This window comes from Echiichthys vipera, assembly GCF_963691815.1.
Source record: "Echiichthys vipera genome assembly, chromosome: 14".
In the NCBI taxonomy this organism is placed as follows: Eukaryota; Metazoa; Chordata; class Actinopteri; order Perciformes; family Trachinidae; genus Echiichthys; species Echiichthys vipera.
The window spans coordinates 12,051,613-12,063,531 of NC_139839.1; the positions used below are offsets into that span (position 1 = coordinate 12,051,613).

General features: G+C 36.0%; 2 protein-coding genes across 2 annotated transcripts; both read left to right on the forward strand.

Annotated features, from left to right (window-relative positions):
* The first annotated feature begins 409 nt into the window (after nucleotides 1-409).
* mrps17 (mitochondrial ribosomal protein S17) lies at nucleotides 410-2,155 on the forward strand. The gene is made up of 3 exons (XM_083926840.1): nucleotides 410-495; nucleotides 700-843; nucleotides 1,694-2,155. Exons 2-3 carry the CDS (start codon nucleotides 721-723, stop codon nucleotides 2,015-2,017), a joined length of 447 nt encoding a protein of 148 aa, XP_083782966.1. The 5' UTR covers nucleotides 410-495; nucleotides 700-720; the 3' UTR covers nucleotides 2,018-2,155.
* Nucleotides 2,156-4,090: 1,935 nt separating this feature from the next.
* Nucleotides 4,091-11,474, forward strand: LOC310957075 (protein NipSnap homolog 2-like). The gene is made up of 10 exons (XM_083927503.1): nucleotides 4,091-4,197; nucleotides 6,106-6,233; nucleotides 6,371-6,416; nucleotides 6,521-6,615; nucleotides 7,793-7,863; nucleotides 8,405-8,545; nucleotides 8,659-8,690; nucleotides 9,251-9,345; nucleotides 9,571-9,654; nucleotides 10,189-11,474. Exons 1-10 carry the CDS (start codon nucleotides 4,106-4,108, stop codon nucleotides 10,251-10,253), a joined length of 849 nt encoding a protein of 282 aa, XP_083783629.1. The 5' UTR covers nucleotides 4,091-4,105; the 3' UTR covers nucleotides 10,254-11,474.
* The last annotated feature ends 445 nt before the right edge of the window (nucleotides 11,475-11,919 follow it).

Genomic DNA, 11,919 nt, shown 5'->3' on the forward strand with positions numbered 1-11,919 from the left:
ATAACCTTTTTTTCAATTGATGTCATAGATTAATTGGATTTTTTAAATTGGATTTTTGAATTTATATTAAGTATATCACATGTTTTGCTTGTGAATAACAAACTTTGCAACTAATATGTAAAAAATATATATACATATATATTTTTACAACAGTGATTACTGTTCAATCTCCAAACAATAAAACAATAGTAACAATAACTATTGCTCGATGTAGTGCATATATAAAACATTGAAGTACATAAATCATTACAGACCAAATTCATTACAAATGGCTTTGGTTCACAGCTTTGCAGTTGGTGTAATACTTTAGTGTGGAGTTAAAGTAAGAAATAAAAACAATAAAATCAGGTTTCTGGTTATGCGTATACGCTAGTTCTGTCCCTCGTCACTAGCCGTAGCTGACGTCATCAAAACAAGCCGACCGGAGCAGCATGAAGCATCGCTCTCTGAAGCATTTCTGACCTTCTGAAATTATTCAACATTATTATAGTTTTGGTGAGTTGTTTGTTTACACCCCACCTTCAGAGTTAAACTATATTAATGTCAAATTAAGTCGGTGTAGTTTGTGATTCCGCTTGTGAATGAATGCGGTTGTGACGTTAAAGTTAACGCTAGCTAGCGTGCTAAACACGTAGCCCCTGTTATTACACTCATCCTGCTCTGATCTGAAACGTGACGGTGATTGTTTCTGTACTGCAGGGTTGAATACAGCTCTCCAGGATGTCGGTCAAGCATGCATCCGTCCATGCCAAATGGATCATCGGCAAAGTAGTAGGGACCAAGATGTACAAGACTGCCAAAGTGAGAGTCACAAGGCTGGTGCTGGACCCCTACCTGCTCAAGGTGAACCTCTTTAACACTGTTCATTCTCCTCATTGCACAACCCATACACCCTGAAGAAGCATTATTGTTTAAACAAATTAGTGTTTAAAATGATTCAGTCTACAAGAGCTCATACTCGGGGTGAATAAAACTCTGCTAGTCTGAGTACAGACTGCTCATAGATTGGTTTGTTTTCAGTCCTCCCATCAGCCGAATATGCCAAACTTGTATAAGTGCATATAATGCAAGCAGCTGCAAAATAACTTTACCTAAATAATAATATTGGGAAACGGTATAAATATATTTATTTATTACTTACTAATGGGGAATGAGAGGTGATATCCAGTTCCCCAACAACCACCAGCTACGTTAGCTACCATTACTGTTAATAACACTGTTACTACTCCTGTGTCTCACCCCATCATTTTATGATGATGAAGAGATAAACATTGCACCTTTTTTGCTGTTTTAACATTTAAGAGTTGTTGTTTTCAGCTTTACAAATGTGACCAGTTTCTTGCTAAACTTTGTGTTATATTTATAAAATGAAAACATACTTCTATACTAAGTTAGCTGTTGGGCTTTAGTAACTTGTGATTTGCATTTGCCATTATTTGATGAGTCACACCAATAAGTTGTTGAAATCATGATAAATAATTTTGCAGCAGTAGCCAAGATCATCATCATTTCCCCACTTTTTTTAATCATTTTGACAGCAATTGAAATTATACACAAATAATTAATGATCTCCCTCAACTGACATGTAGTACATCAACTAAATTTCGTACATTATAATGTTACTCACTTTCAGCTTGATTACTGATTTACTGGGTATTTGAACAATTCTTAATTTGTCGTTTCTTCCCTATAGTATTACAACAAGAGGAAGACCTACTTTGCCCATGATGCTTTGCGACAGTGCACTGTGGGAGATATCGTCCTTCTCAAGGCCCTGCCCGAGCCCAGGTCCAAACACGTGAAGCATGAACTGACTGAGATCGTGTATAAAGTCGGTCGGGTGGTCGACCCGCTGACGGGAAAGAGCGTTGAAGGAAGTGAGTTTTTGGAGCCTCTGAGTGACCTTCCACTCAGCCTGGGAGAGGACACGACTCTGTCAGAAAAACTGCAGGAGCTCAACATCTCGGCTGCCTCCAGTGGAGCTGATTCCACACCAGCACAAACTCCCACTTCATGATAGAAAACTGCCGTGTGCAGCAATGTTACCGTCAATGTCACTCTGCAATTAGATTTCTGTTTTAGGTGTTCATGTAAATATAAATGTATAAACAAGGCAGAAATGTATATCTTTGGTACCTGCTCCGGTAGTTTTGAATTCAAGACACATTTCTGAGAAATTTATAATAAAATCATAATGACAACACGTGGTGTTATTCACAAACGTATGCATGGTGCTTTTATTTGTTTACTGTCAGGCAGAAGATCTGTGTTTGGAACAACAAATCAAATATTGCCACTTATTTGACGCGGTGTAAGGTGCATATGTAGAGTCATTTTTAAATCAATATCAATCATTTGTACATTCTTTACCTGACATTACTATTTGTATTATGCAGTCAGAAAATCTGCTCTATTTAATTTAATAACATTGAAAACACAGGATGCTCTTTTTCATTACTACTAACTATCACTGCGTTTGATAAATTTGATCAGAAAGCAAATAGTAACTGAATGAAAATGGAACTATTTGGGTCATTGTTTTCGTTGGTGGTCCTCTGAGGCCTTTGTAAGTTGTTTAGACCACAGAATTAGGAGTAGAAGTAAAATAGAAGTGTCTCATCAAGGTGCTGTAAGTTTAACCACTCCATGTACACCCTATCATTAGGTCCCCATGGTCATCAAATTGACCATGCAACGTTATCTGATTCTGGCTGATCATGTGAACACGGAGCCTCTTTAACATAGCATGAAACCTCCAACTGTGGAGATACATAATTACATTTGCCAAAGTAAAATCTCACATTACAGTAATCAAGAAGAAATGGTGTTGCATATATGAAGACACTTTAGCAACAAAAAAAACCTACAAGGCAAGGCATCTTTATCTATATAGCACATCTCATACCCCACAGCTCAATGTGCTTTACTTAAAGACAAAACATTTTTAAAAGAAGCATAAAAACACACACACACACACACACACACACACACACACACACACACACAGTTAAAAGCAGGAGCAAAGAAGAATAAAAAGTAAAAATAAAATAGATGTAAAATAGAATAAATAAATGATTTAGAGCTCAAGAGCTCAGCTATAAGCACATGAAAAGATAAGTGATAACCTTTAAAAGTGCTCACAGTTGGGGCAGATTTTGCATCAATTTATTTTCAGATTTTTAACAACTCTTGACACTTTTTAAATTTTTTATTGTGTTTCTTCTTTGCTTTTCCGCTTGTTTTTTTTGAGTATTTTTTATATTTCAGTATGTTTTTATCTCTCTTAATAACTTAGAATTAATAAGAGATGTAATATAGTTTTTTTTCTCATTTGAAATGAATACCAAGTTAGAATTAAATAAAAAACCCAACCTCCAACTGGTCTGACACTTTCAAAATAAATAGAAAAATAAACAAATAAATAAATAAATGCATGAATTAATAAATAAAATAATAAATGCTTCACATTTATTTCTACATTTTATTTATTTAATTAAATTTAATTATTTCTGTATCTCTGTGTCCTGATGATGAGGTGGGAGGTTACATTTGTTCATACATTTATGTATTACTCTATTTATTTATTTATACATTTATTTATTACTCTATTTATTTATACATTTATTTATTACTCTATTTATTTATTTATACATTTATTTATTACTCTATTTATTTATACATTTATTTATTACTCTATTTATTTATACATTTATTTATTACTCTATTTATTTATTTATACATTTATTTATTACTCTATTATTTATACATTTATTTATTACTCTATTTATTTATACATTTATTTATTACTCTATTTATTTATTTATACATTTATTTATTACTCTATTTATTTATTCATATATTTATTTATTACTCTATTTATTTATTCATACATTTATTTATTACTCTATTTATTTATTTATTTATAACTCTATTTATTTATTTATTTACACATTTATTTATACATTATTTCTTACAGCATTTTTTAATGTATGCATGTTTTGATTCATTTCTTATTTGTGTATTTATTATTTATTTATTTGTTGAGACTTAGATCTTGTTCGCTGCTCCAAATCCAGCTGGTCTGGTGACGGTTATCAGAGGAAAGATGGCGGCCCGCGTCCTTCAGAGAGTGGGCAAAGGCCTTAAACAGACGAAAAACGGGCTTCAGACGAACGGACATGTCACGGTTGTCGTAAGGTTAGACTTTTGCTAAAGTTATGAGTCAGCGCAGATGAAGAAACGCTACTTAAAAATAGTTTAAAGCTGATGTAGAGTTTGACACCAATGACAAAGTCCGTTAGGCTAGGTGGCTAAGCTAACGCTGACGTAGTGACGTAGGCTACGTTTGGAACTCAGAGATCGTTATGCTAACTTTGTGCTAATGCTAATTATTAACCTCCCCGCGTTACGGAGTTGGGAACTTGTGTTTGCTGTTTCCTACTTCACGGCTGTGTGCGAAGCCGTAATAGTCCCCGTGTGCAGAAATAACACACAGTCAAACTTTAGTTTCTGTCAGTCACAAACTTCAAGGTCACAATGAAATGAATCTGCACTGTTGCACTGACTTGTTTTGATCAGCAGCGGCAGGTGTGCCTCCTGAACCAAGCTGTCATGTTAGTGTTTACAACGGAAACTGCGGTGATGATAAAGAAATGAGCTCAAATGTGACCGTTTTTCATGTACCGTGTAACTTAAACTTGTGTTTGTGTGAGCTGACAGACTGTCAGAGCAGTGCTTTATGATAAATGTGCGTGTGGGCACTTTTAAATGGAGTTTATTATCAGAAAACTAATTCCTACTCATGTGGTACGGCTGCTTAAGTCCCTCTGAACTAATCCTCTGGTTATGTGCAGTATTTACAGCTTCTCTGTTTGCTGGCCTCTGAGCTGGAGTTTATTTACATGAATGAGTCTAAAAAGATTTACAAAGTGTACAACGTTTTGTTTTAATTTCAGTCCACAGCATCAAGCATCAATTTAACGAAAGTTTTGTTTTATTTGATTTCGCACATGTTGAAGATTACAGTTAGGACATTCAGTAAAAAACAGAAACATGCAAAGGAAACCCAGAAAACCCACAAGAGGCTTGGCGCTCGACAATATACTTTAAGATGGAAGATTATACATCTACAGTAAATATATATACACAAACATATACACATACATACATACAAAACAAACAGAGCTCAATGAATGGAGACATGAATAAGAATTAAAAAATGTAAATAATGATAAATAAATAAAATAAAAAGGAGAACAGGACGGATTAAACGAACCAACCACCTATATATACACACAAGACAAACTAATCTTAATTCACAGATACAGTCAAATCTTTAAAAGCTTAACTAAAGCTTGCTAATAATCAAGTTACATAACATGTTGTGTAGACTAAAAAGACTTATTATGACTACCCTTCTTTCATTCAGATTATTGGCATAATTAAATTCAGGTCAATCAGTCAAAAGAAAAATAATCTCAAAAAAAATAAACAGAAAACAAATCAATTTTCTGAGATTGAAAATGCAGAAACAAAATGTTACATGTCACAGGTTTGCTTTGTTGCTGTATTTACTGTTTATCACCTTATATTTCCATATTTCTTTGAACTTATGAATTTAATTACACATTTTTATTTCCTCGTCAAGATTCTTGGTTTTTTCTGATGCATCAATCATTGACTAATACAAAATATATTTTAGTAAGATATTAATAAAATCATAAGAAAGGTTTTAAAGTCCACAACAATATGTTGCTAAATATTGGGGTTTTAACATGAACCTGTGTTTATTTTCAGCTGGAAAATAAACTTGTTTGTGAAATTAAGACGTGTTTGCTTTCAAACTTGAACATTTGTGGCAGATCTTCGTTCGTTTGTTCCACAGAACAGAAGAAACTGACACTTTACAGTTTGAAAACCATCATCATCTAAAACCATTACGTACTTTGGAGACTTACAGAATTACAGAAGAGTACAGGCAGCATAATTGTATGATGCACTAGGTGGTCAGCTAAGCTTATCTGTTGTCGTTAGTGACTTATTTCTTCATTGTGTAGCAGAAGAAGCGCTGGTTGTATCCAAATTTTGTGTCTTCTTTCGCCTCAGGAGCCTCTCAGGTATCCGTGAAGACAGCTGGTTCAAGTCCCTGTTTGTTAGAAAGGTTGACCCCCGAAAAGACGCTCACTCTCATCTGCTCGCCAAGAAGGAAGACAATAATCTGTACAAAATACAGTGTATGTATTAATTGTGACTTGTTGCGAATGTTGTGGTGGTACATTGTGTGTGTGTGTGCGTGTGCGTGCGTGCGTGCGTGCGTTCTATTGTTCTAAGATGGATTTAAAAATGTTTTCCTCCTGCTGTTTCTTTACAGTTCACAATGTGAAGCCAGAGTGCCTTGATGCTTACAATGACCTTTGGTAAGAAGTCCCTGTCCCGTAATTGACATTATTCAGATTCCTTGTCAAGTGGCTGGTTACGTTAACTGTGTATTTCTGACATATTTGCGTGTGTGTATCCCCAGTGCGGACGTCTTGCCTTCCATTCACGCTAACCCTGAATACCCTTGTGAACTTGTGGGCACCTGGAACACATGGTACGGAGAGCAGGATCAGGCAGGTGAGCTCCATGTCTGAAGGTCGCCGTACACACGTGCAAGTGATAAACCTTCTTCTAAAAGGCATTTAACTGACTGATTAATTGATAGATTGTTCAAAAGGTTGGCTAAATAAAACATAATCTCCCTTTTTAAGAGAGAACATGTGAATTAAAAAACAGACAAGATAGTAGTGCTCGAAGGATCAGTTGAATAATCAACAGTTAATGAATAGACAACAATAAATAATCCCAAATTAAAAGCAAAAGCTTTTTAAATATGAGGATTTGTTGCCTCTTTCTATTCTGTATCATTGTAAATTTAAATTTATGTACTTTGAATAGATGGTGGTACAAAACAAGCAGTTTATAAATGTGCCCTTGGACTCAGGGGAACTGTGATGAGCCTTTTTCAATGTTTAATTAATGAAGTTTTAAAAATGAAATCAATTAAGTTGAAATGCATGGCAGGAACCAGTCAGAATATTCTTCCTTGAAAATGTATACACCTCAAAGTATACTTTTTCTTTCTTTGTTTGCTGCTGCTGATGGGGATGTTTGACTTTAAGGATGTAGAGACAGACAGATTTTATTTCCACCCCAGTGACACAAACTGGCACTTTGACAGCTTTTATATTTAAGTTAATTAAAGCCGTGACTGTATTAAACTCTTCCTGGCCGCTGTCCATTTTGTCCTTGTGGTGACGTTTGTCAAATATTTAGTTGTAATTGGCCTCTAATGTTACAGGACAGTATAGTGAAGATAATCCTAAATCCTGAATCCTGAATAAAACGTCTTCACAGTGTGTGCACTGGGGAAGGATATCGCTGAGGCCCTGAGAGATTTTGTTTCACTCTGGAAACCTCGTGTCCTTACTCTCTGAGAGAGTTGCCTCTTGTTTGTTTAATCATGTAAAATTGATTTCTTTATTCAGTTCTTCTTCATCTGTGGGGATTTTGGTACTGCTCAGGTTTAGCTGATACTGTACTATGTGTAGCAGAGTAAATGCTTTTCTACACGAAGAACAACTTAATAACATTGAGATCCATGGTTGATTCACTGGATGTCATCATGCTCAGATCACAGGTGGTCTGGAGAGTTAAATAATGTCAAACAATACCTTGTCCAAAGAAATACAGACACACCAAAATATATTCCAGAGCTGCATTATTTTTGGCCCTTCTGCTCCTTCTATTCTAGTTCATCTGTGGAGATATCGGGGAGGATACCCGGCTCTCACCGAAGTCATGAACAAACTCAGGCAGAATAAGGTAACGGGTGCTCAAATTAGTTCAGTTTACTGGCAGTTGGTTACCTTAAGGTCACCGTTTCTGGCAGCGCACCCTCAAATTAGATCCACAGACCATGTTGCACCATCTTCATGTGTGATGTTCCAGCCCATCTAAACTGACTTTATTGTCTAATCTGCTTTCGGACCAGAGGTTATTATTTTTACGGATGTATATTTGGGAGTTGGTGGGCTGACACAAATTTACTGAGTAATAGAGATGTCATAATTTCAATGCTAAATCGAAAACCAATTGAAATGAGCTTTCAGTTTCAATCATCAAAATCAAAAGCATGATGGGTGATAAATTTTAAAATTTGACCATTAGTCCTTTAGTGTGGTACATTCCCAAAATATGGTCATATCACACTAGATACCATGTAGTTAGCATTATAAAGAAGAACTTAGGCACATAACGATCTGTTGATCTATGTGAATCACAACGTGATAGATTGAATGGTGGATTTGGAGAATGGTGACACCCCTACTGAGTAACGTGTTGCTGTTGTTTGTCGTTGCTGTAGGAGTTTACGGACTACAGGACAGAGAGGGGAAAGATGTTGCTGTCTCGTAGGAACCAGCTGCTGCTGGAGTTCAGTTTCTGGAACGAACCTGTTCCTCGTCCAGGACCCAACATCTATGAGCTCCGATCATACCAACTCAGGGTAACTCCATAGAAAATCTACCAGCTTCCTGCCATTATGCATAAATATGTTTTTTTCTGCTGCTGTAGTGAACAGTCAGACAACGTATTTTCCACTTCACATTCTTTTTTCAGCCGGGGACGATGATCGAGTGGGGAAATTACTGGTGAGGCATTACTTTCTTAATCTTTCTCCATTTTTTTAACTTGAAGTCATTAATGTTATTCATGTTGATAGTCTGAGAAGCTCATGAGCTTTCTCTCAATGTTGCTGTAATTGTGGAGCTACCATTATTATGTACCATTTAAAATTCCCTCACTGCTATTTTATTGGTTTTACAGATTGTAGCAGATGAATATGAGTCAACGGTACTTTTTGGCTACACAATCTATGCATGACTCCTACGCATGACCAAAGATATATCACACATGTTTGTAAATTTCAAGCATAATTTATCTATTTACCAGGTAATTGATAATGGTGACTGGGAAATGTGCCTTATGCTGTAATAAAAGCATACGTGCTTTAAACAATACTGAGGTTCAACATTTGATGTTTTGATTTGAAAGAAATTATTGTGATTTTTGTGAATGTCAGTTTCAATTGAACTTTAAAACCTAACAACCAAGTTTGCACTGATGGTTTAATCAATACAACCCTTTAATTACAATCTGTTCGTGTTTTTTTGTTTGTTTGTTTGTAACGTAACTCTTTGGCGCTCTGCAGGGCGCGTGCAATTGAGTTTCGCCAGCAGAACCAAGAGGCGGTGGGGGGCTTTTTCTCACAGATTGGAAGTCTGTACACGGTTCACCACTTATGGGGTGAGCAGATTTACCAAGTTTAAATAATTGATTATACATTATACATTATTACTTATTAGATTATACATATCAATGTATCAATCAGGAAACATCTAACACATGTTTTAGGTCAGGAAATTGATTAATATAACTTAATACAAAAGTTCCAGAAGTCAGCATTTCTTCTTAACTGTAAGAAATAATGTAAAATAAAGATATATCCTTTTTTTCCCCTCTGTCTTTCAGCTTACAAAGACCTTCAGTCCAGAGAAGACACCAGAAATTCAGCCTGGCAGCATGACGGCTGGGATGAGGTTGTTTATTACACAGGTAAGTTCTCTTTACCTTTTCTGACCCGAATACCATCAAACATCAACCATGAGAGGAACGTGATCATGATGATTTGGGCTGGGCGATATCTATCCTGATATGGCTCATGTCATATTTTGATTATGATATACATCACGATACAGCATGTTTTCTGCTTATTCAGTAGATAAAAAGTCTGTATGAAATAACCTCATGGTATACTACTGAGTATTTTCTTGTTTTATTAAGCACTTGAGTACAAAATGAACATAACTTACAAGGATCAAAACGTAGTGTTCTCCAACATATATAAATCATTTCCAGCAAACTTTAAAAATACATAACTGGAGTTTAAATGTTACACAAAGTTGACGTTTATTTTTTACATGTAATTCTGCATGTATTTGCCATGGCTTGATGTCATGATCAGAAATAAATTCTCATTGATATCACGTTTTTGATATCACATTTTCTACCAAACAGTTGTAGTTATGTTTACAAAAGCACCCATGTGTGTGTGGACTAGGCTTAACCACCTTTGTTTCTTCCCCACAGTCCCTCTTATTCAGCACATGGAATCTAGAATAATGATTCCCATGAAGACTTCGCCCTTGAAGTAACCACCAACACCGGAGGAACCTCTCAACAGTTGCCGCAGCTGCCGCACTGATCTGTGGAGAGCCAACCACCAGAGTGTGCACTGCCGGGGAAATCTGCATAACATCAACACGTTGTTTCAGTTTTTCTTTCTTTTCTTTCCTTCTTTATTTCTTTACTCCGCTTTTCTGTGTGAGCCTAGAATGTCTTATATCAGATGATGCGGTTAAAAGGATTTGTCATCAAGACAATATCCGTTGATAGCAATTACTGTTACTGATCCATTAATGCGCTTTGTGTAGACCAAATATAATTTGACATGACCCCCTCTTCACTGTCTCTATCTTTTAAAGAGTCAGATTAAAGAGCCTTGTCTTATTTTTTTAATGGTATAAAAACATAATGTGTGAGTGTGGTGATACCAGGAAGAGATCAAACATTTAGCAGTTCTAGTGCTGGCCACAGGGGCTGAAAATGTCTAAAGGTTTTGACTCATACACCCTGTTGCACTAGCATTGATAACAAATCAAACAAAAGTAACTGCCTCCAGAGTACCACTATAAGTTGGATACGCTTCCTTAACTGTTACAGGTGATGGTCAGTTTGAAAAACAGGAATACTATGCACTCATGCAGGAAGTGTGACTTAATGTTTACATGGCTTTGATCCAGATTATGGTGTGTACCACTAATTTGTTTGGATGGAAGGATACACAACACTGTTGTGAAGATGCACATAAATTAAAGTGTGAGACAGAACAGTGAATGTCCTGTTGAGTTGTGCTGAATCCACTGAAGAAGTAATTTCTCCAGTTTGTGTCTCCTCTGTTAAACTGACCACATCTCAAGACTCTTTTCTAACGTTAACATCACAACACTTCTGGCTCTTCCAGCCGTGGAGAGGGGGACAATATTATTCAAATGATTAGAAACTGTTTATGATTTCTGCAGAGCTAATCATTACCTATGAACTGCTGAAGACTGTTTTGATCTATCAAGCACTTAATGCCAACAGGATGATTGTGTGCGCTAACTGAGATTAATGCGTTTTTTAAATGGTCAGATTGTAGATATACAGGTACATAGTGGGTTTATTAACCAAGCCTGCGATACAGTCAATCATCTGTAATGAAGTGAAGTATTCTGATGTTAGACAGCAGGAGTAATGTCACAATGTGATAAATGTGAATTGCAGTGATTTAATAAGAGCAGTTGTACATATGGAATTAAACTTCTGATAAAATTGTAAAAAATGAGTTTTGGACTTCTTGTATCGTGTATTTGTTGAGTATGATCATTTCCATATAAGACACTCGCGTAGTGACGTCACACGCACAATCGGCGCTTCCTCTCCAGGGTGTGACTGGTGCTACCTTCAGTGTATGTCGGAAATCTCACCATCGCATTAAGCGCACAGTGAGCGCTCCGATAATGCGATAAATGACTATTGCAAAATGTGTGTTTTCTAGTTGATGCTGAGTGAAAGCGAAACGTTGTGTATAATACAACTATAGTGGCATAGCAGGGGAACAAAATAAATAAAAATGGAATATATTTCATGTCTCTTGTTCCCCTCCTATCCCACTATTTCTTTTTATCTTTTATTTATTTATCGACTATCAAACAGCGTGGTAAACATAAAACACATACAAAATCAGAAATGCCAGAGGATCAGAATATAGCCAGAAAT

Bases quoted from the DNA above. Each gene is read 5' to 3' on its own strand.
- mrps17 (XM_083926840.1), top strand. From the start codon at position 721: ATGTCGGTCAAGCATGCATCCGTCCATGCCAAATGGATCATCGGCAAA. The intron at 844-1,693 runs GTGAACCTCTTT...TCTTCCCTATAG, and splicing joins TGGACCCCTACCTGCTCAAG to TATTACAACAAGAGGAAGAC.
- LOC310957075 (XM_083927503.1), top strand. From the start codon at position 4,106: ATGGCGGCCCGCGTCCTTCAGAGAGTGGGCAAAGGCCTTAAACAGACG. The intron at 7,864-8,404 runs GTAACGGGTGCT...TCGTTGCTGTAG, and splicing joins ACAAACTCAGGCAGAATAAG to GAGTTTACGGACTACAGGAC. The intron at 8,691-9,250 runs GTGAGGCATTAC...GGCGCTCTGCAG, and splicing joins ATCGAGTGGGGAAATTACTG to GGCGCGTGCAATTGAGTTTC.